Consider the following 22,685-nt stretch of genomic DNA (forward strand, 5'->3'; position numbering starts at 1 on the left):
CTCTGGCATTTCCCTGGAAGAGCCCACCCTTAGACTGAAGCGGGGGCTCAGGCCTCGGAGTCAGTGAGCCAGGACCCGCCCTGAGCCAAGGCCCGTCCCACGCGCACGTCTCTGCCTGCCCTCTGAGCCCCAGGCCCAGGGCCGCAGAAGGGGAAAAGCGTGCGCTGAGAATTCCAGCGATTAACCATAAAGCTTTCGGAAATTCAATTATTGTTTATCCAAACCCTTTTGGGCAACGTATTGTAACAAAACATAAATGTGTTTCGGGCTGGGTGTCTGGCCCTTTCCCAGGCTCCAGAGAAGCTGGCCTTGTTGGTTTCCTGAGCACGCCACACAATGGGGCATCCTGGCTGCTGGCAGCCCCCGGGGGACAAGAGGCCCCTCCTGCCTGGGTTCCAGACCTAGGCTGCTGTCTGGGCTCTAGGAACACAAGGGGCTCCAGCCAGAGATGTCAGGAAGAGCGCTGAGCACAGCCCCACAGCCCAGGTGGGGGCTGACCCAGAGCACAGCCGAGGGCGCCTCCTGTTCCCAGCGCCCCTCCCCGCCCAACCCACCCCACTCCCTGCGCAGCTGTGGTACCTCATGGCGCGAGCCGGGCCCAGACCTGCTGACTGTGCATGCAGGCTGACCTTCATCAACATACAAAAACAACTCACATCAGTAAAAAAAAAAAAAAAAAAAAAAGTGCACATGAATCTGTGAGTGTGTAACTCGTGTAAAAGATGTAAACAAAGAGAGTCTATGTTTTAGGTTTGGAAGAGAATTCAAAATAGTGATACTAAAAAAAACCAGCGATACTTATTATGCCTTATTTTTCTCACCAGTCAAGCCAGATACAAAAGCCTGGGGTAACTGTGAGCATCTGACTGATTGCACTCAGGAAAGCCCTAGTACAGGGCCACGCACGCGGTAGGTGCTCCGCACGTTACAGCTGTTGTTACTAAGCCCCTACAATGTGCCAGGCCCCAATGTCAAACGCTCCCTCATAATAAACACCGTGAGGCTGGACTTACCAGCTCCCACTTTACAGAGGAAGAAATACCAACGCTGAGAGAGAAAGTGAGTCAGCCGTAGAGCAGGTACGGAATGCACACCTTGTAGGAGCCCGCTGGCAGGAGCCAGGTCACGTGGATTTGGCATCCTACCCAGTCCCGGGGAGAAGATGGGCACTAAGCAGACGGCCGTGGCTAAAACATAAACAAGGGAAAAGAAAGGGTTTAAAGGCAGGAGGAGACACAGAGGGAGTCTGGGAGAAAGATGCTCCCAGGGTGCTGTGAGACAATAACGTTTAGTGGAAAGATAAACAAAAAAGCCTAGAACACAGAACAACGTCAAGGCTGTACCTCAAGCTACACACAGGTGGGAAAGACTGAAAGGGCTCCGAGGGAAAACACACTTTAATTCGCCGTGTTGGGAAGACTGTGGGTACCTTTTTATCTTCTCTTTTTATTTCTGTTAACATGGATAAATGCTTATGCAAGAGTAATTTTAAATGCTTTCAGAGATAAAGAAATCACAAAGAAAACCAAAGAACTTGACTACATAAAAATTGGAAACTTCTGCATGTTAAAAAAAAAAAAAACTAAAACAGAAAGACAAACAACAAATGCAAAAGACTTATTTGTAGGAAGTATGATAGACAAAGGGTTAATTAATAACAACATCCTTATTAATATTAAACACTCCTGAATACCAAAAAGAGAAGCATTAAAAATCACGAGGCAAATAGACAAAACACATGGGCGCAAATTAAACACACAAAAACACAACTACTTAATACACTTAAGGAAAAATGTTCAGTCTTACCAGTAATTAAAGAATCACATATTATAACAAGAGTAAAACAACATTCTATCCTAAATGTTTCAAATATGTGTTTTTTTAAATATTTTTTTAAAGTCTTCATTGAATTTGTTACAATACTGCTTCTGTTCTATCTTTTGGTTTTCTGGCCGTGAGGCATGTGGGATCTTAGCTCCCCAACCAGGGATTGAACCCGCACCCCCTGCATTGGAAGGCAAAGTCCTAATCACTGGACCGCGAGGGAAGTCCCCATATATATTTTTAAATTAGATACTAGAGCTCACCGCTGGCACCTGTGTAAAATGGAAAAGAACACAGAGATGCACAAAAGGTTCTGAAGGGCTCCTTCCCTTTGACCTAGTGACCCCATACCTGGGGCTCTCTCAAGAGGAAAAACCGAAAATACAGACAAAGTTTAATGATGGTCAAAGATGTTCACCCAGGACTATTTATTTACAAGAAGGAAAACTTAAGCCATTTCAAAGGGTCAGGAACAGGGTGATGGTTACATGAAGAACTGCTCTATATAATGTTAAGTAATAAAAGCAGAAATCAAAAATGTAAATACTTCATGATTACAATTATACGTTTAAAGAGGGGGAATTGAATTCAGCAAAGTTGACCTTATAATAGCATCTAAAAGAATTAAACACTTAGGAATAAATTTAACCAAGGACATGTAAGGTTTGTACACCAAAAACTACAAAACCTGTATAAAAGAAATTTTTAAAAATCTAAATAAATAGAAAGACATCTGTGTCAATGAATCGGAAGACTTACTCCTGTTACGATGTCCATGCTACCTAAAACCATCTACAGATTCAATGCAGTCCCTATTAAAATTCCAACCGTCACTTTCTAAGCTGGAATGGAAAAGCAGATCCTCACATTCCAATGGGAGGGAACTGCAAGGAGCCCAAATGGCCAAAATAATCTTGAAAAAGAAGCAGAAAGTTGGAGGACTCAGCTTCCCGATGGAAACTTTCCCCAAAGGGACAGTAAGTGAAACAGCGCAGAACTGGCATAAGGACAGACAGAGACCAGTGGAACCCACGTATATTTGGTCAATTGATTTTTGACAAGGACAAAAGGGAAAAGGACAGTCTTCTACAAATGGTGCTAGGAAAACTGGATATCCTCAGATGAATGGAGGTGGGCCTTTAACATATACCATACATAAAAAATAACTAAAAATGGATCAAAGACCTAAACTTAAGAGCTAACACAGTAAAATTCTTAGGAAAAAAATTGGGGAAAATCTTCATGACGTTGAATTTGGCAATAATTTCAGGACTATGACACCAAAAGCACAGGCAAAAAAAGAAAAGAAAAGAAAAGAAAGAAACAAAAGAAAAAAGATTGGATTTTATCAAAATTTAAAACTTTTGTGCATCAAGGAATACTGTCAAGAAAGTGAAAAGACAACGTACAGAATGGAAGAAAACATTTGCAAATCTGACAAGGGATTAATGTCCAGAATAGATAAAGAACTCCTTCAGCTCAAGAACAAAAACAACGTGACTAAAAAATGGGCAAAGGACTTGATAGCCGTTTCTCCAAAGAAGACATGCGGTAGCCAATAAGCACATGAAGAGATGCTCAACATCAGTCACTAGGGAAACGCACCCAGACCACAATGAGGTACCACCTCATACCTACTAGGATGGCTATGAGAAAAAAGGAAAACGACAAGTGCTGGCGAGGATGCAGAGAAATCGGAGCCCTGAGGCACTGCTGATGGGGACAGAAAACGGTGCGGCCACCATGGAAAACAGTATGGAGGCTCCTCCAAAGTTCAACGTAGAACCACCATGTGATCCAGGAATCCCACTCCTAGGTACACACCCAAAGGAACTGGAGCAGGGACTGGAATAGATATTTGTACACCAATGTTCATAGAAGCATCATTCCCAACAGCCAAAAGAAAACAACCCAAGTGTCCATCAAGAGATGGATGGATAAGCAAAATACGGCCTATACACACAATAGAATACTATCTGGCTATAAAAAGGAGTGGGATTCTGACACACGCTACAACACGGATGCATTACGCTAAGTGAAACAAACCAGACACAGAAGGCCAAATACTGCATGATTCCATTTATATGAGGTCCCCAGAACAGTCAAATTCACAGAGACAGAAAGCAGAACAGAGGTTACCAGGGCCTGGGGGAGGAGCGGGGAGGAGTGACTGGTCAGTGGGGACAGAGTTTATGTTGGGGATCATGAAAAAGGATTAGGTTACAGACAGTGGTGATGGGCACACAGCTTTGTGAAGGTATTTATGCCACTTAATTGTAACTTTACAGATGGATAAAATAATAAACATTATGTTGTGTATATTTTACTACGATTTTTTGAATGTGGAAGAAAGGGTGGGGGTGATACTATGCACGGTGAAAAGACAGGAATGGAGTAAACCAAAAGGTCAGTAGCAGCTCTTCTGAGAAACGTTTGGGTGGTCTCCACTTTCTTTTAACTCCTTTTCTCTATTTTCCAAAGGTTCTTTCGATGACTCTTCGGATAGGAAAAAAAAAAGTTTTGTTTTTTTAACACTTCTTAGGTTTTGATACGTACATAGCTCAGCAGTCTGAATTTCTCCTTTCTAGATAGAAAGTTTCTTCGCATTTGGACAAGCATTTACAAAGGATTTACCTAACAAGGCACCATAAGAAAAGGAAATCGTCACTTTTAAAATGATTTAAAGAAGTTCTCGCTGCACGGAGGTAACAGCTAAGTTCTCCTAAGAGGTGACTGCCTTGGCTGGCCCGGGCCCATCGGCCCACTGAGCTTTCCTTACTGGAGCTTTTCCAGCCCGGTGCGTGCTGAATGAGGAGAGCAGAGGTGTCAAAGGCCCTTCGGTGGCCCATATCCTCTGGATGTGTGAGAAACGCTGTGATTTGACCTTCAACCAATAAATTAAAATAGGAATAGTAATTTAAACACATAAGTGAGAATTTTCCTTAAATTTAACTAATCGAAATAGTTGATATTAATTTACCCTTGATAGTATCCTAAGCCCTTCCCAGAAGGTCTCGTTTATAGCAAATGACACTGACATTGTGCTGGGCTTTTATGCAGGAGTCCAAAGGACCTGGTCTCCCCTTTCTGACAAGTAAATAAAACGGCAGGGAGATCAAATAACTCACTAAAAAGAAGATATAATTTTTTATCTTCCTTTTTACAGTCTCATATCCACTTCCGCTGGGAATAACAAAGTCTGAATTCTTATGCAACACTTATCTAAATGTGTCGATTTTATCAGATTGATGAATTTTGCTAACAAAAGCAGCACTAGGAAATCTTTTATGACATATTTGGCCCATTCTCAGGGCTGAAGCTTTAATTTAACCAACTTGAGAATTCTGAGGGAGAGCTGCAGGTGTTAGATCTGAAAAAAAAATCATAAATGGGAAGGCATATCAATCTTTATGACGGGGAAACAAAACCATTTCCACTTGCGTGCCCTCCACAGGCAGGAGAAGGAGAGGTGGCCGAGGCAGGATATTGTCTCGGGCTGCGGAGCAAAGAGGAAGCAGCCCTGTCGCCCAGTGACTGCTATTTAGTATCGATCAAAAGGCGCTGGCCCGGGGGGAGGAGAGGAGCCGATAAAGCAAGGTTTGCCGACACCGTGTGCTCAGCAGAGTGCCTTCTCGTTTTCCTGACCACGTGGGAACAAGTCATGCCCATGGCCGCCCGAGTGCCCAGGTGGCTTTCTGCCCCGCGGTCCCCACACCCCTCCCCCACGCCCTGCCCGGGAGCACCGTCACCCTCCTGCCCCCGCAGACCTCCACGATAAGCGGCAGGAGCTCGACAGGGCTGGAGGGCCTCCTGCTCTAGACCTCCCGGGCCGCCCTGCTGTCCTCTCCCTGTCGGCTCCCTGCTGCCCCCTGGACTCCCCCCACCCCCCCCCGCCCCTACTTCCCACAAGATGAAATCATAACCCCTTGGCATGAAATACTACAGGCCATGTGATCTGGCCTTTCTCTGTGTCCTCTCCATCCATCCATCCACTGGTCCATCCATCCGTCCGACTTTATAAGCCTCTGGGACAGATATCCACTCTTCACCCAAACGCACCTCTCCCTTTCGATAACCGAGGTGCAGCTAAGTGGGTGGTAAGCAGGCAGGACTGAGTCCTCACCGACAGGATGGGGAGGGGTGCGGGGGGCGTGGGGCTGACACCCGGACCTGTCTGGGCGGTGCCCGGCTCTGACTGCTCCCGCAGGATACACCCCACGGCGGCGAGCCGGCAAGACACCGGCAGCCTGGGATTCCGAACGCGGTGCAGAGCTGGACCGCCCTTCCTATGACCCACTTGTGGCTTCTTTGTGCTCCTGGCTCTTCTGGCCTCTTGCAACAGCACTGCAGCCTCCACCCGGGATGCGAGCAAGCGCCCGGCGGGACCCTGCCTGCCCCATCCGGGTCGGCGGAAGCAGGTGCGCCCCGACGCCCTCTCATCAGCAAACCTACTTGGTGTTCTCTAGGGTCTTCTGCATCTTCTTGGTCATCTTATCAATGGCCGCCTGTCTCTTCCCTTCGGGTAGGAGGTCTGTCTTGTTCAGCACCACGACCAGCTTCTGGCAGGCGATCTGCCCAATCACAAGGCACTCAGCCGACTGGGTCTGCATCCCCTTGGTCACGTCAATGACCAGCATCATCAGATCGATGATCTGGGCCCCTGGGAGAAGAGAGGACAAGGTTAGGGAGGAAACAGGGCAGCTGACTCTGCAGAAAGTTGCCCGATGCCCTAGGTCCAGCAAAACGAGCCAAGATAAAGTCGGGGGTGTCGGGCTGTGAACGACAACCATGACCTCCCAGCACCAGGCAGGGGAGTCTCTCGACCGTGAACGCTGGCCCCCTCCCAGTTCTGAGACCTGATGCCCCTCATCTCTACATGGGCAGCCCGGCAGGCTTGCTAGGGGCTCCAGGAGCCCGTGCGTGTAATGGGGCTGGCAGCGCGAGGACTCCCTGCGCAGAAGCTCCTTTCCTTGTGCCCAGCGTCATTTTGTCAGCCCGCTAGGTGAAAACCAGGTCTCGGTGTAGTCTCAAGCTGCCTCCTGCTGTGGGCGAGGAGGGCACTCATGCTGCCTCCTGCTGTGGGCGAGGAGGGCATCTCACTCTGATGTGAGTTGCTTGCTTCCTGTCTGACGCCCCCCAGCCACCTGGCCGCCCTGTTGGTCCTTGGACCCCTGCCACCCTGCAAGCCCTCTGCCCCAGCCCCTCCCCCTGCCCGGCCCGCTTGTCGAGGGGTTAACTGCCGGCCCTCTCTGAGTCCTGGCTCAAATATCTCCTCTCAGTGAGATCCATCCGGACAGCTCGATCACGGCTGCAGCCCGCCCGCCTCCCATACGTTCCGAGCCTTCTTTTCCTGCCCTGTTTCCCCAGGACACTTAGCACCCTCCACCTGTCCGTGAAACTCATGCACCGTGCACTGTTTGCTTCTGACCTGGCCTCCCCGACTGCCCTGCAAGGGTGGGATGGAGGCCAGAGGGTTGCCATTGATACTGCTTTCCCTTCTGACTGGATTGTTGCTCGTTGTTGCCAACTTAACGAAGCCAAGAGTAGGTGCTGAGGGTGCGTGCACGGGCACCTTTAATACCATGTCTCCTTCCAAGTGGATTGTTGCTCTTTGTTGCCAATTGATTTATTTATTCATTTAATCTACTTTTTCCATATTCTATTTATTTATTTGGCTGCGCCAGGTCTTTAGCTGCGGCATGCATGCGCGATCTAGTTCCCTGACCAGGGATCGAACTGGGGCCCCCTGCATCGGGAGTACGGCGTCTAAGCCGCTGGACCACAGGGGGAAGTCCCTGTTGCCAATTTACAGAAACTTTTTAAACACTGAGGAGCCAAGAGGAGGTGCTGGGGTGCTGCATGGGCACTGTTGCTACTGCTTCCCACTCCCATTGGCGTGTTGCTCTTTGTTGCCAATCTAAAGGAACTTTTTAAACATTGAGGAGCACATCCTCTGAGGGGAAGGCGCATGTTAGGCTTCTCTCCCCACTTATCTTTGGCTTTTATGACTTCTTTTTGCCATGCAGAAATGTCTGACTTTTATGTTGAAATGGTCAGTCTTTCTGTCTTTCTCTCTTGTTTCTGGGTTTGGTATCTTACCTAGGTATTTTTTTACTTTTAAGATTATATATATTTAGTCATGTGCTTTCTTCCAGTACTTTTACAGTTTTAAATGTCTATGTTTCCAACCTCAATCCATTTAGACTGGATTTTGATGTAAAGTGCAAGATGGAGATCTAACTTGAGTTTTATCTGGACGGCTACCCCTCATCGTCCCTGAGTCACAGTTACGTGCTTTCCCCCGTTTACGGACCTGGACAGGGTGGGTACCCAGGACTCTGGACCACGCACCCTGCGCTCTCGGCCAGCCCCCTCCCCACTCAGCGCTGCGGGTGTTCTGTTGCAAGTCTCCGGCACTTCTTGGGTTTGGGCTTTTCTTCCTTTCGGCAGGGCTGCAGCACGTCTCTGTCTCCTGTCCTGTCCTCGGCTGCTTAGTTTTTCCTTGTGTCTGACACGGCTCTCTTTGTTGTTCTCCTGTCCCTCCTCTGCCGACCCTGCCCTGTTGTCCTGGGCTCTCCGGGTGGTGGTGAGGGGCTGTGCCCGGGCTCAGGGCTGTCCTGAGGACACTGGCCGTTTGCCTTTGCACCTTGTCCACTCCCCTTCCTCTTCCCGTCCTCGGGCCCTTTCCCACCTGCTCTTCGGGACGCCGTAGGGTCCCCAGAGACTCAGGAATGCAGGATTCCGGCCAAGAGGCAGCTGGCAATAGAAAAAGCAGACATTTGAATTCAGACAGCTCCGAGTTCTAGCCCTGCCTTTGCTGCTCACTGTCGTGTGACCTGACCTCAGAGTTCTCTCTATTAGCACGGGAGGGTCTCCTCCTCGCGGGGTTGTGGTGAGGGTCAGAGCTGACGCACATCAGGCAGAAGTCACGAGCTGACCTGCTGTCAGGAGCCAGGCGGGCAGTACAAATGCCAGAGGAGGGGCAACGGGGAGCTGCGGGGCCCCGGGCGAAAGTGCTCCTCGGCCACGTCAGGTGCAGGCCCGGTGTTGCCACATCTGCCGACCTGTAAAGAATTTTTACACGACCCTTCCTGGTTGTGAGTGTGGGCAGTTCGTGCAGGCTGCGCAGCGCCCCTTCCAGGGCCCACCTGTCTGCAGCCAGCCGTGTGCAGTCCCGAGACCGGGCTCGGCTCCCGACCCGTGTGCCGGTCACTTGGGTTAGGCAGCCACTTTGGGGTTCCCTGCCAGTGGGGCGGCACGCTGGTCCTGCTGGATGCTGGGTCAGCTCGTCACCTACGGGATCCGGGGCGCCTGAAGCTTGCTCTCCTCCTGGTCCGTTTGGTGTAGCTCCTCATTCTCCCAGAGAAGAGGAAGCCAGGCTTCGCAGCTAGTGCATCGTGGCACCTGGGTGACCAGGGGAGATGTCCAGTCCTGCCCAGGTGGTCCCGCTCAGGCGGCTCCCTGCTGGTCTGGGGGAATTCAGCAGGATGCTTGTGGGGGAGCCCCCTTTGCAGGATCGCCTGCGTACTGGGGGACACGGTGCTCCAGGCCACTGGCTGGCACTTCCCAAGGTCCCTGTGGGGGCCTCCTGGGTCTGCTGGATTTGGGGGCTGGCAGTGTTTGTTCCATGTGGCGGTAACTCCTCTCCCTCCTCCGCCAGGAAGAACCATCCCAGCAGCGCACTTCCTGGAGGCCCCTGTGCCCGAGGCGCTTCCCACAGCCCTGCATGTGTCCCCTCCGGCGACTCCGCCCGCGAGTCCCCACGCACAGACTGAGGAGGCTGCCGCACTCGGGGAGTCGGTGTACTGGGAAATGGCCGTGATGATAGCAGGATATCAAGTTCCACTGCGGTTTACGTTGTCGATAACGGTGCATTTGCACCGCTCAGTGAATACTTAATGTCACCAGTTAAATTTCGTTTTTTCTTTATGTCAAATTTGATATTATTTCCCCTTTTTTAGGATGCCCATAGCTTCTGATTAAAAATCAAATTTGGGTTAAATATCTGATTTGCTAAAATGTTTAAAGTTTTATATTCAGTCTCTCCAGCAGAAAACTTCTTTTCCCTGAACGCATTTTTCCCCCTTTAGTCCCAGAAGGAAAGTTGCATCTCACAGATAACTTGTTAAATGCTGACCTTTCTAAGTTTTCCTTTATTTTTATTTCTGAAATGATTAAGATATATAATCTACAGAATTGGAAATTGTAATTTTTTAAAGTACTGAGAAACTCTAACCCTGTTATAATTATTCTGCAAACCTTTAAAGGATTCTGTAGTCAGTACAACTAGATGAAAAGCTCTGATAGACTGAGAAATATAGAGGGTCATTTGTGAGCTACAAGTTGTTGCCTTGTGTTTCCCACCCACTCGCTCACTCTGCCCCTCTAGTCTCAGAATGATTTCCTACCCTGGGTTCGTGGGAATCGGGAAGGACACTGTTTGATTCATTCTGGGGAAATACTAGGGATTCTGAAAAAGACAAGACGGGCCAGTTATGTCACTTCCTGTCGCCTGATCAAAGTCTGATGGAGAAACAGACTGACCGAGGGTTACTGCCAGGCGCTGGTGGTGCCTGGAGCTGACCCGGGTCTCCAGTGGGGTCAGTCGCGGGTGGTGCCTGGTGCTGACCCGGTTCCCAGTGGGTCAGTCGAGTCGCCGTGACCTCTGGACCCCTCAGAAGTCCCTGATGTCAGCTGCGCGGCAGCGGGGCTCCTGCGGCAGAGGTAGCATGTGGGCGCCAGACTGAGGCTGCAGATGAAGCCCCACGGCCCCTGAGTGTTTGGGTCCCGTCTGCATGCATCGTTCTGGGCCTGTTAGTTCAGTTTTATCTCCCATTCCTGGGATCCCAGCAGGCATCACAAGTGAGTGGGCAGATGGGGAGAGAACACAAGCCTTCCCCTCCAGCTTGCGGGCCAAGACAAGGCACTCAGGTAGTTCTATACACCAGCAGGGACTGGAATCTCAGCGTCAGGACTGGACTCTTGGTCCACCAAGTGGAGGAGGTGGGGAAGCTACAGTCTGCTCACTCGGTCCAACAGAGATCAATGACGCTGTGCCCGAGCTGTGTCTTGTGCTGGAGGCTGCGAACACAGACCGAAAACCCAGGCCTTGGTCTGTGAGCCGCAGTGTGTGTGGGGGGGGGTCTCAGCGGAGGAGCGGGAGTCAGCGCACGGCGGGGAGGGGTGCGAGACGCCACGGCCAGCCCCGATGCTGGCGTCTGGCGGAGCGGGGTGATGACTGTGCGGGTGGAGGCTGGGCAGCGGCTGGGGCCCCGTTCGGAAGGACGGGCCATGTGGCCGACGTGGTCTTGAATGGAAGCATGAAGGACTTTGGCTGGATCTTTACGACAACCTCCTGAGAGGCAGGGCAGGTAAAGATGGGGCTGGACAGCTGGAGCTCTCCGCTGGGGGTCTGGAGAGCTGGCGTGTCCTACTTCAGGGAGGGAGTCCGAGTTACCCGGATTCCCCACCCGTGGACCTGCCACGCCCATGGACACTACTACTACCACTACTGAGCTATGTGTGTTTAAATCAAGTCCTTTTTTTGAACTCAAATGCATTTACGTTAAAAAGAACTTTACATGACAGTAAATGCATTAAGTGTGCTGTAAGTAGAAGTTAACAGAGAAGATAAATAAAACAACAAAGCAAAACAACGGAACGCACTGCTGTCGATGTTAACTCGAGTTGAAACTGAGCCCCAGGCCTGCTCTGATATTAAGGGATCAGCCAGAGCCGGTAAAAGGCACACTAGCCCTAGATCGAGTCTCTCTCTTCGACAAAATAGGGGGACTGGATGAGAACTGGGAAAGGCATGACCTTTGACCCCACCAGGGCGGAGTGTTACCGGGCGCCAGGCATGGCCTCACACCATCTCTCCTGGCCGCCCTGGAAGCACCGGACAGAGTACATACACGGCTCACAGCGGCCTCCTCGGAGGGGCGCACAGGAAGAGCAGAGGTGTCCACGCTTCCTCAGGGCAGAGGGGCCGACGCGGGTCAGCCGCCACTCCTTCCCGGACGGAGGAGATGGAGGTGTACGTGTGGGCTCCAGGGCCACGGGCTCTCACGAGCCAGGGAGTCCTGCCCCTGCTTCCTTAAGCTACTGTGTCGTAGTCTATCTGGGGTAATCTTTTTAGCTGACTTTGCACAACAGTACAACTCCTGTTCAAGAGCAGCGAAAAGGAGCAGAAAATGGAATTTGAAATGTAGAAATAAAATAATTGTGGCCCATGAGCTATAATTTGATTTCATGCTTTACAGGGAAATGAAAGAAGCCTTCCTTAAAATGTACGGTTTCTGCTCTCTCCCCCATCCCCCTCCCCCCTTTAACCATTTTAGGATTTCCTCTAGCTCCGAAGAGAAAATAGGATTGTGGAAAACGTTCAGCTCTCAAGTGTCACTGCCACTCAGGGGCCAGCTCGGTTTAATGTGAACTTCCCATTCTGGGTAAGAGGAAATTCTTCAATTAATAAACCGGGTGTGCGGAGGCCAGTCTTTAAGGTTTAATCAATTTCATCTGTACTTAGGATAAAAAGACTGACTATTCTACTTTTTTTTTTTTTCGTTTTCCTTCTTTAAAAAAATAATAAAATGAATGTTTTATTTTAAATTCTTTGAGGCTCGTATCTCCTGTCTCAGGAAATATTGTCTATTTCATGCAGTGAGTATGAAAACTCCCCCCCCCTTTTTTACCTTTGCTAAGAATCTTTTTTCAAAAATAACTAAATTATTCTCTGTCCTCATATACTATAACAGCTTGGGAGATGATACGAATTATACAGGGTTTTGGCAGACACCTTGTAGGGGGCTGGGGAGAGAGACAGATCACCAAATATGGATGCAGGAGCTCCTTCTGGACAAACACTGAGAGGAGGGTGCGGGAACGTGCGCCCGCAGCCCCTTCACCACCAGGGACGTCTGGGGCCCTGACAACCTCACCCCGGAGGCCTACCCTGTGGTCATCTGCGGGCACGAGGACCTCAGAACAGAACCAGGGCGTCTCCCCAGCAGGACCGAGTAAACATTCGGACTTGCCGACCAACCAGGACCGACAGGACTTCCCGGGACAGAGAACGCCTGAATCTCTGTCACGTGGTCCCTGGACACGCGGTGTCCGGGCAGATTCGGGGACAGAGGCCGTGGTCAGGCCCCACGGTGGCGAGTCTGCGCCTCGGCTCCATGGAGCAGCTAAGCACTCTGGGCCATTTCTTCATCTACAGAATGGAGATAAAGCCACTACGAACCTTTTCCAAGGCTGTGTGGTGGGCCTCACACAGCCTTGGGACCCACAGGGCAGGAGGTCCCGTCCGACCCAGGTCCTCCCCATGCTTTCACAAGGGGCCTGGGTGAAAATGCTACTGTTAAGTCAGTGTTTTTCACTAAAACGCTGCAAGCCCAGGGCCCTGTCAGTGTGAGCTCCATTGTGAGAATGAGCACGAAAGCCTCACCGCTCTGAACAGCGGCTGCAATGATCAAGGGTCTCAACGTGGCTGGTCAAGGTGCAGCCAACAGCCCATCTCTGCAAGAGCCACCTGGGGCTCAGAACAGCACCTAACAGTACTCAGTACACAGTCGGCACTCACTAAGTGAGAGGGGAGGGAGAGGGGAGCGGAGAGGGAGAGGGGACGGGGAAGGGGAGGCATCCAGGAGGCACAACTGCCGCAGCAGCTGGACCAAGGTAGTGGAGCCGGGAGCAGAGCCAGGCTCCGCCTGACCTGAGGCCCCTTGTCCTTCCACCAGGCCTCCTCCCTGAAGTGGCACCACAGAGGATTCTCCTGAAGGCAGCAGCCCGTGATCCCAAGGAGGAACCGTGCCCTGGGTTCAGGGCCCACATGCCTTCGCTCCCCGTGCAGAGGTGTGAGGGGAAACGCCTGCAGACACAGGCCACGTGAGAACAGGGACGGGATGTGGGGGGGACACACTGCCTCCCACCTCAGCCCCCCGCCCTGCCTGTCCGGGGAGAGCGGGTCTCTGAGCCTCACCCTCACCCGTCTGCAAACAAGATCTCCTGTCACCTACAGGGCAGCGTGGGGCTCCCAGATCCCACGTGCAAACCTCACGGCCCAGGAGGGCAGACGTGAACACCCGCAGGACCTGGTGGGTCCTCAACTGAGCGGCACGCCTGGCGCGAGACGAGGCGCAAGTCTAGACGCCGCAGCCGTTCCTGGGCCCTGGCTGGAGGGGACAGTCCCCCCTCAGCTCCAGCCCACATAGCCAGAAAGGAATGTGGGCCTGGAGTTGTCAGATCTTCTGGTTTTTCAAGAGAAGCCAAAAATCTGGACCACTGTATGAAATTTGCCAATTTTTAAATGTTGACAACCAATTCAAAACAAAATGTTTAAACTGTATGGCCCAAACAAAACATGTCCATTGGCCAAAACCGGCCTGCAGCTCCCAGTGTGAGGTCTCTGGAGGGAGTTTTCTCGAGAAAGAGAGGTTGGAGGAACCAGAACAAACAACCACCTCTTTGGCCTTGTGAATCAGGAAAGCACTTAGGGACCCATCTGTTGAGCTCCGGCCCCTCCTGCCCCCATGACCCACACTGGGCCTCAGTGAGGACAGGAAAGTTCATCCTGGAGGGAAAGGGTGGCAGGCTCTCTGCTGTCACCAGGTCCCACTGGGCTACAGCCGGGGACACGAAGCCACGGGTCTGTGGTCAGACGAACCTCAGCTTGGACCCGGTCCCTGTAGGCCACAAGGGGCAAGCCGCCCCTCCCCGGCGCCTCGTGTAGGGATCCCCAGGCCCCGATGCTCTGAACCGAGGCTGTAGCTGTCACAGCCTGTCTACCAGGATGGGAGGGGCTGACACACGGCTGCTCTCTGGTGGTCTTCTCACTACAGCTTCAAGCACCGGTTCTCACACCGAGTCTCAAAACGCTCCCACTAGGTAGAAAGTCTGAGATGACCTAAGACGGTGATTTTCCTGGAAGGGTGAAGCAGGAAAGCCTCAGTGGCACCAGGCCGGAATGTCCTCTAGGACAGACGCTCTCCTCATCTCGGCCCTGGGACGAGCCCTTTCCACGAGCGCCGCGCGTTGTCTTCACAGCTAACGTCTAGCGGCAGCAGGTACCACTATCAACACCACGTTCTGCAGATGGACACGTGGAGGCCCAGAGAAGCTACATCACACCCAAGGTAAAGAGCCAGTCGGTGGCAGGCGCTCAGCCCAGAGACCTGGATCCACAAGCACCACGTTACCCCGCGTGGGGAAGAGCTCAGAGCTCCCCCGAGGAGCAGAGAGAAGGGCAGCCCCCCGCCATGTGCCCCGCAGCTCCCGGTCAGCCCTGCTGTCTCCCCCGGGACCTGGGCACAAGCCCACGCACCGAAGCGCTCCTGCCATCTCGTCCCTTCTCCTGGCACCTCCGACTTTGAACTGCAGCTCAGATGTCACCTCCCAGGGATCTTCCCGACTCTCCGTGGTCTGGATGAGGCGGCCCTCCCTTGGGGTGCCATGGTCCCCACGCTGCCCAGGACAGCCCTGTTCTGTGGCTCGTCCGTGCCCCTGCAGCCTACCCCCAGGGACAGAGGCCCCAACGGGCAGCAGCACAGAGCCGGTGGTCAGCGAGTGCCCCTACAGGGAATGAACAGAGCTGGGACGCAGTTAAAGCACTGAGCAGGGCCCTCCACCAGCCATGCACGGATTCCTCTCTGTTCTGTAGTGGTGACGTCCTCCTACACTGCAAAGAGGCACGTGTGCTTGTCCAGAAGCAGAGACAGAAGGAAGAAGGGAGCACGGACAGGACCGCACGCTGTGAATACCAGGGGGCTGGGACCTGCAGACACAGTGTCCAGGGGCCTCCAAGGGCTGCATTCCCCTGGGAGAAGACCCCCAGCGATGGGGAGGAGGGGCCCTCACAAGTCCCCCTGAGAGACGAAGAAGCTGAGACTCAGGGTGGGGACGCAGATCCTGACCCCTCTGAACCCCGCTCCCAACCACCACCACCGTAGAGGTGGGTCCACCACTCACGAGGCACCAAGACAGGAAAACCACACTCTGCTTGTTCTGAGGGACGATGGCTGCCGTGGCCTTGGACACAGACAGGCTCTTCTAGAGACAGGGCCCCAGGCCACGGCGAGCCCCTCGTCTGAGGCAGAGAAACCACGGCAGGCGTCCCTGCCTGGCCCAGGCCAAAGGGGCTGGAAAGCCCGCCGGGCTCCTCCGACTGAGACGGTATGAGAGCTCAGGGTCGCAGAGCCTGAGAGCGTGGCCTCAGGAAACTGTTTACTGGAGAAACAGGGGAAAAAAAAGAAGAAAAGAGGGGGGAAATCTACCATAAAAGTAAGTAAAATCAGCAGAATTCCTTTATGAAAAGGGTGGAATTAGCATATGGCCTCAGCTGCCAAGTGAGGCCACTGAAGCAAGCAACGAAAATGAGTTCAAGACACAATTAGACGTTTTTCTGGACGGAGACAGAGGGCACTGAGCAGGCGGCCGCGTTTCAGAGGGAGCGGCAGGGCACGTTCAGGGCAGGGCCACCGTGCGAGCGCCCTGAGCACTGGCTGGGGGGTGGGGGGCATCAGCTGGGACCTCTCCCCCCGCGTTACACTGCCACGATGCCTCCTGCAGAACCTGCAGCCGCCCGGAGCCCGAAATAACAGTCTGGTTCCATCCCCCGCGGCCTCTGCTGCTGCGCCCGGGGCCGAGTGCCGCCTTCAGGGACTAGCGTGGCTGAGTCCCTGCCCTCAAGGAGCTCACGGTCTGGTGGGGGAGACGCACACAAACCCACAAGGTCACCGCAGTGAAGTGCATCAAAGTAAGACGTGAAGTTCCTGCTGAGCAAGCACAGAAGAGGGGAATTTAGCAACCGGAGGGAGGGAGGGGGCCGGAAAGCAGAGGGAAGGGCCTTTCAGGGCCGAGCACACAGCAGGAGGCCACGGAGGCCCAGCCACCAGCACCTCAGAGGATGCCGACCACTCGGTTCCCCTGGACCCTCGGGGACGGGGCCAGATCTCCTCGGAATGACCAGAGGTGCCAACCGCTGGCTCAGGGACCAGATATGACTCAATGGCCACAACTCGGGACGGCTGTTCCCAATCTTCCCAAGAGTGCGGCACACGCGGCCACCCAAGGCACGGGAGACGCTGGGTCCTCGTGGGCGACACAGTCTGTTAGGCCCTCTCTAGCCCAGTGGGTTCCAGAGTCCTCCTTCGGGCGGCTCCCTGACGATGGTCTAGCTTCGTCAGGTTCCCTGGGCCCCGTCTCCTTCAAGGTGGAGTGAATGGTTACCCTGAAAGGACCTCGAACCTCTCCTCTGTGCTCACGGCAGGCTCGCTGGGGCACGGCATCTCCACGGCCCCTGGGCCCCCGGCCCGACCCTGAGTGGGGTCCCACCTCCTCCACACCCACGAGTCAGAACCAGCTCTGCCGGCCTCTTGCGTCCACACAGCGGGCCTCTCAGATTGAAGCTGGGAGTGATGGGGATACTGAGAAGAAAACGAGGCCTGGCCCCTGCACCCAGCACCCTACATACAGAACAGGGGAAGGAGTGACAAGTGCTTGGCACTCGTCCTTTCAAAGCCCCATCAGGCTGTCTGCCGGCCGCCAACCAGCTTCCATGGCGGCAGGGGTAGGGGAGGGGGCATGGGGTCTTCAGCAGGGCAGGGCAGGCACTGACTCCACGTGCCCCGTTCTCCCCCCAGGCAGACAGCAATGGCCTTAAGCTCCCACTTATGACGAGCACTGTGTGCCCAGCACCGCATGCAGACGCTCACAGCTCCGCTCCACCATCCCCACGACAGCCCAGCCGTGACTCCATCTTCCAAAGGCAGCAGCTCAGTCAGGGACGTCCGTCCACAGGCCCAAACACACAGTGAGCAGGCGGCAGGGCCCAGCTCCTCCACCACCCACCAGAGCGCTCTCGTAGCCACGTGACCTCAGCTTCCGGGGCCTTGCCCCCGCTCCTGCCCCCGCCCCAGGAGGAGGCCCTTGAGAAGAGACGCCAAACCAAAGAAGAAACCACACCTACAGAACTCAGGAAAGCACTGAACTTACGATTCCAGCTCTATTATAAAGGATACAAATCAGGACCAGCCAAAGGAAGAGACACACAGGGCACGACCTGGGCGGGCACAAACACAGGCCTCTACTACGGAATCGGGGCTCATCACCCTCCTGGCACATCCATCTCTTCGCCAACCACGAAGTCCCACTGAGCCCCTGGGTCCAGAGTTTTTATGGTGGTTTCATTACTTAGGCACGAATGACTGAATCACTGGTCGGGAGACGGAACTCGACTGATCCGCTCTGCCCTCCTCAGAGGTCAAGAGGTCAGGCTGGTGTCTCTGGCCCAAAGCCCCAGCCCACTAGTCACATGGCTGGTCTCTAGTCTTCCTCTAGCATAAACTCAGGTGTGGTCCAGGGGACCACCAGGAACAGTAAGGACACTCCGGTCACTAGGGAAATTCCAAGGTTTCAGAAGCTCTGTCCCAAGATCCCAGGACAAAAGCCAGATTCCTTATTATATTAATACAGCAGTAAGGCTAAAACACGCTCACACACCACTGCCCTCCATCCGTCCCCCACTCGCTGCTGATGAATGCGCTGCGTTGTGACAGCTGCTCTGAGCGACAGTCTGAAAGGCAGCAGAAGCCCCCGGAGTGCTGCTAGAGCGGAAGACACCGTCCACGGCACGTCGGTCCCTCGAGGGGGGAGGGATGGGCACTGCGGTGGGACAAGCCGGGGGCGCCGCGGGGCCAGTAAACACGCTGTCAAAGAGCGCTTAATGACACAGGGCAGGCTCATGGCTCAGCGCCTAAAACGTTACGTGCAGTGGGATCCCTCCTAGGAAAGGGGTTATGTCAGAATACCAAGAGGAGTTATCCTGAGTAAATAGATTCTTATTTCTCCCTCATACTTTCCTCTATTTTCCACATTCTCAATAGGCATAAATTATTATACATTCAGGGGAAAAAGGGCTTTTAAAAAATAGCACATGAAGAATAACATTACGTACACTAACTCCCATGAAGCAGTAATAAGCTACTTAATCTGAAAGCACATGGCAGCGACTGTATTTTCACTATTTAGAATTGCTTTTTGGTTCTTTTTCATCATGTCCTAAGCTCACTATGTGTCCCATTTCTTCATTTACATTTCAAACATTCTTATTTTAAAGCCCCTTGCAGATTTGTTTCATGGTTTCTGGTTCCTAGGACGGGGATGTCCGCACTTGTGCCTATGATTTCTTCTGCACGGTGGTAACTTTCCTCATATGCCCTGTGACTGGTCCTCAGCCAGGGCTGTTTTCCGTGGGAGGTCCCAGTGTGTGACTGGAGTGTGCCCGGGGGCTGGCCGGACTGTGGGGCCAGGGCCACGTGCGACACCAGCGCTTCCGTAGCACAGATGACGCGGACGCGAGTGCACTTGGTCTCAGGGAGGACGTCCTGTCTTCTCCTGGGGCAGCCATTTAACCTCGACCTTCTGGAGGAGACCTTTCCTAGTTCCTTGTCTCCGTTTATGAGGGATCCTCTACATCTCCAGTGTGGACACCCCTGAGAACCAGCTGGCGTCCAGGCCTGCTTGCTGCTGTGCCTCTGACGCCTTTCCACGTCCAGCCCTTGAAGATGCTCCTTCCTGGCTTCTGCACCTCAACCTCCTCGTGCTTCCTCACTTCACCCAACCTGTCAACGTCTGTGCGACCCAAGGCTCCCAGGGGCCACGCAGCCCACTGTGTCACCCACACGTCTGAAGCGACGGGGCAATTATAAAGGGTCAAGGGGGCACACAGCGAGGGACACTCGACCTCACGCCCCTCTCACCACCTGACAACAATGATGGAAACTAAATGTACTGGAGGTAACTAGACATCATTTTAGTGAACAGAGAACTGCTATAACCAGAGTTGCGTTGTAGACTCTGAGTCACAAAGACCTGGATTTGAACCCTGGTTCTGCCAGCTCTGCAATCTGGGGCCTCTCACCCCCAGCCCTCCACTCACAGGGGCACGGTGAGAACTGGCCTAAAGCCCAGTCTGCTGGGGCCCGTCCCTGGGGAGCTGATCTTTGCTGCACCTGGTGACACAGCTCACACTGAAGAACAGGCTAGGAGAGCTCTGTACCAGCTCCAGGCAGAGCCTCAGGACAGCGACTGTGAAGCAAGGGACCAGGGGGGACTGGGAGTGGCCGGGGAACTTCTAGCACCTGGAAGGATCCTTAGACTGCGGCTAGCAACAGCCCCAGCTGCACATCCCCACGGCGACTCTGGGAGACCTGGCCACTGGCGTCCCTGCCTGACGGCTGACTGTGTGCACCCCCTTCCCGAACGGCCCCAGCCCCCTGCAACAGCTCCAGGAACCACACAGCGAGCTCCGCGAGTGGGAGCAACGACCACTGCGCCTGGACCACCTCTAGAGAGGGGACGTGTCTGATCATTCACCTCCGAGGCTGCTCCCTGAAAGGAGCTCGGGCACCTCCGGATGACAGCCCAGGCCACGGAGCCAGAGTCAGCCCTGCCGCTTCCAGGCCCACTGCCGCAGTGACGTCACCCTTTGTCCTCGGCTTCCTCATCCACAACACGGGGTGGGTGGAGGGAAACAAGTTACTACAACACCGCGCCTGGCACACAGTAGGTGCCGTGGAAGGCGCGGCTACTGTCCGTGCCAGGGGTCGTCTCTGTGCTCCCGAGTGCTACGGGCAGCAAAGCTGCGTTCCCGGGACACGCGCCAGGGTGACGGCGGCAGCTGCGGCCGAAGGCCCAGCCAGCAGGGATGTACCGGACGAGCACCCGCTCAGGACTCACCAGGCAGTGCACTTGGCTCCAGCTCCACCATGGGCCCAGCACTAGTCTGAGGGGACACCGCAGTTCCACAAGGCAAGCAAGGCCCTGCCCTCACAGAGTGAACGTTCCAGCACCACTGACACGCTCACGCAGAGACGACAGTCAGGAAGTACGACGGGGCTGGGGCCCGGGGTGGAGGGTGCAGCAGGCAACACTCTGAGAGGGGAGGTGGGAGACTCCCTGGGAGACAGAGGGGGACGGGTTTCCTGCAGCGGGAGCAGTGGGCAGAGGCCCTGGTGAGGGTGCGCCTGTGCTGCGGACCCCACCCGCCAAGGCAGGGCCTGGACTTCCTCGCACTGGTAACTGAGGGCCAGCGGCCGAGTGTCAGGTGGGGAGTCCACAGCGGTGCCCGGGGACGGTGATTATTCAAGGCAGTGGCCAGGGAGGCCGGCTGCGGGAGGCCGGGCCGGGGGAGGGCGTGCGAATACAGACCCTCTACCCTGTCAGTGGCCTCCCTCCTCCCACTGCCTGCTCCCACCGTCTGTGAGCTTCTCGGCAGAGGCCCGGGGCCCCCCTGGCTGCGGAGGCTCCCGGAACCCCGTGACTGCAGCTGAGGCCGGCGACAGGAAGGGGAGGGAGTCCCGTCCTCCTTAGGAGGAAGGCCGCAGAGAAGGTCCAAAACCAAGAAAAACTAAAAGTACGTAACGAAGTTACAGAAGAAATCATCAGCTAGAGAGCCAGGACGGCTGTGGCTGGAGAGAGGCAGGCTCTGCCCTTGCACCCGCCTCTGCTCCCCACCTCCCGCAGGCCGGGCCCCGCACAGCCCCCGGGCAGCCAACGCCCAGCCCAGAATCGCCCTTCTCAAGCCAAGCCCAAGCCTCCGGAAGCACAGGCAAAGGAGGACCGAAGGCACAGAACGAGGCGCGGTGAGGACAGGGGCGCCACACTCAGCCCAGGAGGCCACCCATCTGTTGGCTAAAAGCAACTAAACCAGGAACTGTTTTAAGCTACAGCTGGTGTCTGGGCCACTTTATCAAGCACTTGAGACACAGAGCTGATTATTTTTCTGGCAACAGCGAAAACAGAAAGGCTGAAAGCACAGAGTCTGTCACCAGCTGTTTCCGGAGCGGTTCTTACAGTCACGTCTGGGTTGGGGCCAGAGACGGCAGAGAGGTCCACTCGGGAGGCCGGCTACGGTTGGTCCTGTTCTCATTCCCCGCTTGCGTTTCGCTGCCTTGAGTCACGCACAGTAAAACCCCTTGCACAGCATCTTTCGGTGCTTTAGATGCTCTTTGCAAAGAGCCCCTTAAACAGGGACTTGGGTTACAAGAAACGTGCGTGCGCTGTGGTCTTGGCTCCCTTACTGGGATCTGGGTTCCCACACCAGCTCTCTCCTCACCGGCCTGCCGCGTGGCTGCGGCCAAGCTCTTCAGCCCATCCCGAGCCCCAGTTCCTCACCTGTGACACCCGAGGGCTGTGGAGCTTTCCGAGCGTCAGCACAGAGCCCGGCACGTAGAAGGTGCCCAACAAACGGGGCATGATTAAGATCCGACTGGTTCTCCTGGTTCTCACCGCCCTTGCCCTAACATCATCGCCACCCACGGATGTGGGGTCATGGGTGATTTTTGTTTTCTTCTTCCCGTGCTGTTTTCCAAAACCGGGACAAGAAAATTCACTTCGCAATAACTATAAATACATTATAACAAAAATCATTACCTACTAAAATGTTAGGGGGAAAACGCTTGGGCTATTCTTATGTGATAAGAGTCCATCCCAGGACCAGAGGTCTCCCTCTGCTACGTCAGGGATCTGAAAACAGTTTTCAGGACCACTGCCAAAGCCAGCCGGACAAAGGCTGCCCCCACCCGCCTCTCCTGTCAAAGGATTCCAACCTCAGTCCCCATTCCTATGGTCCCCATTGCCCTAAACCAGGACCACACGGGGCCCCGTTCTGAGAGTGGCCCGGCGAGAAACCGGCCAGTAACCTGTGGCTTCTGCCAGCTGGGCGAATAGGGCTCCTGGGGGTCTTGTGAGTGATTCACTGGGAGACGGGGCGAGTGAGTTGAGTGCTGAGGAGTGAGAGGGTATGAGATACAGCCCGTGTAGAGGCAGCTGCCAGAGGCCGGTGCAGGCCTGAGGGGGCT

The 22,685-nt window shown here is 54.2% G+C and overlaps 1 protein-coding gene across 5 annotated transcripts in view; it reads right to left on the reverse strand.

The window, feature by feature from the left end:
- Positions 1-22,685, reverse strand: part of EEFSEC (eukaryotic elongation factor, selenocysteine-tRNA specific) — a 158,304-nt gene that overhangs the window by 81,273 nt on the left and 54,346 nt on the right. For 4 of the 5 annotated variants that reach the window (XM_079933162.1, XM_079933163.1, XM_079933164.1 and 1 more), the window contains one exon: positions 6,277-6,484. In XM_079933162.1, the coding sequence (XP_079789288.1) occupies positions 6,277-6,464 (188 nt within the window). In that variant the 5' untranslated portion in view covers positions 6,465-6,484. Of the gene's footprint in view, positions 1-6,276; positions 6,485-20,562; positions 20,622-22,685 lie in introns of those variants that run through there. The other variant, XM_079933161.1, reaches the window with a different exon arrangement.

This window comes from Stenella coeruleoalba (assembly GCF_951394435.1).
Source record: "Stenella coeruleoalba genome assembly, chromosome: 10".
NCBI lineage: Eukaryota > Metazoa > Chordata > Mammalia > Artiodactyla > Delphinidae > Stenella > Stenella coeruleoalba.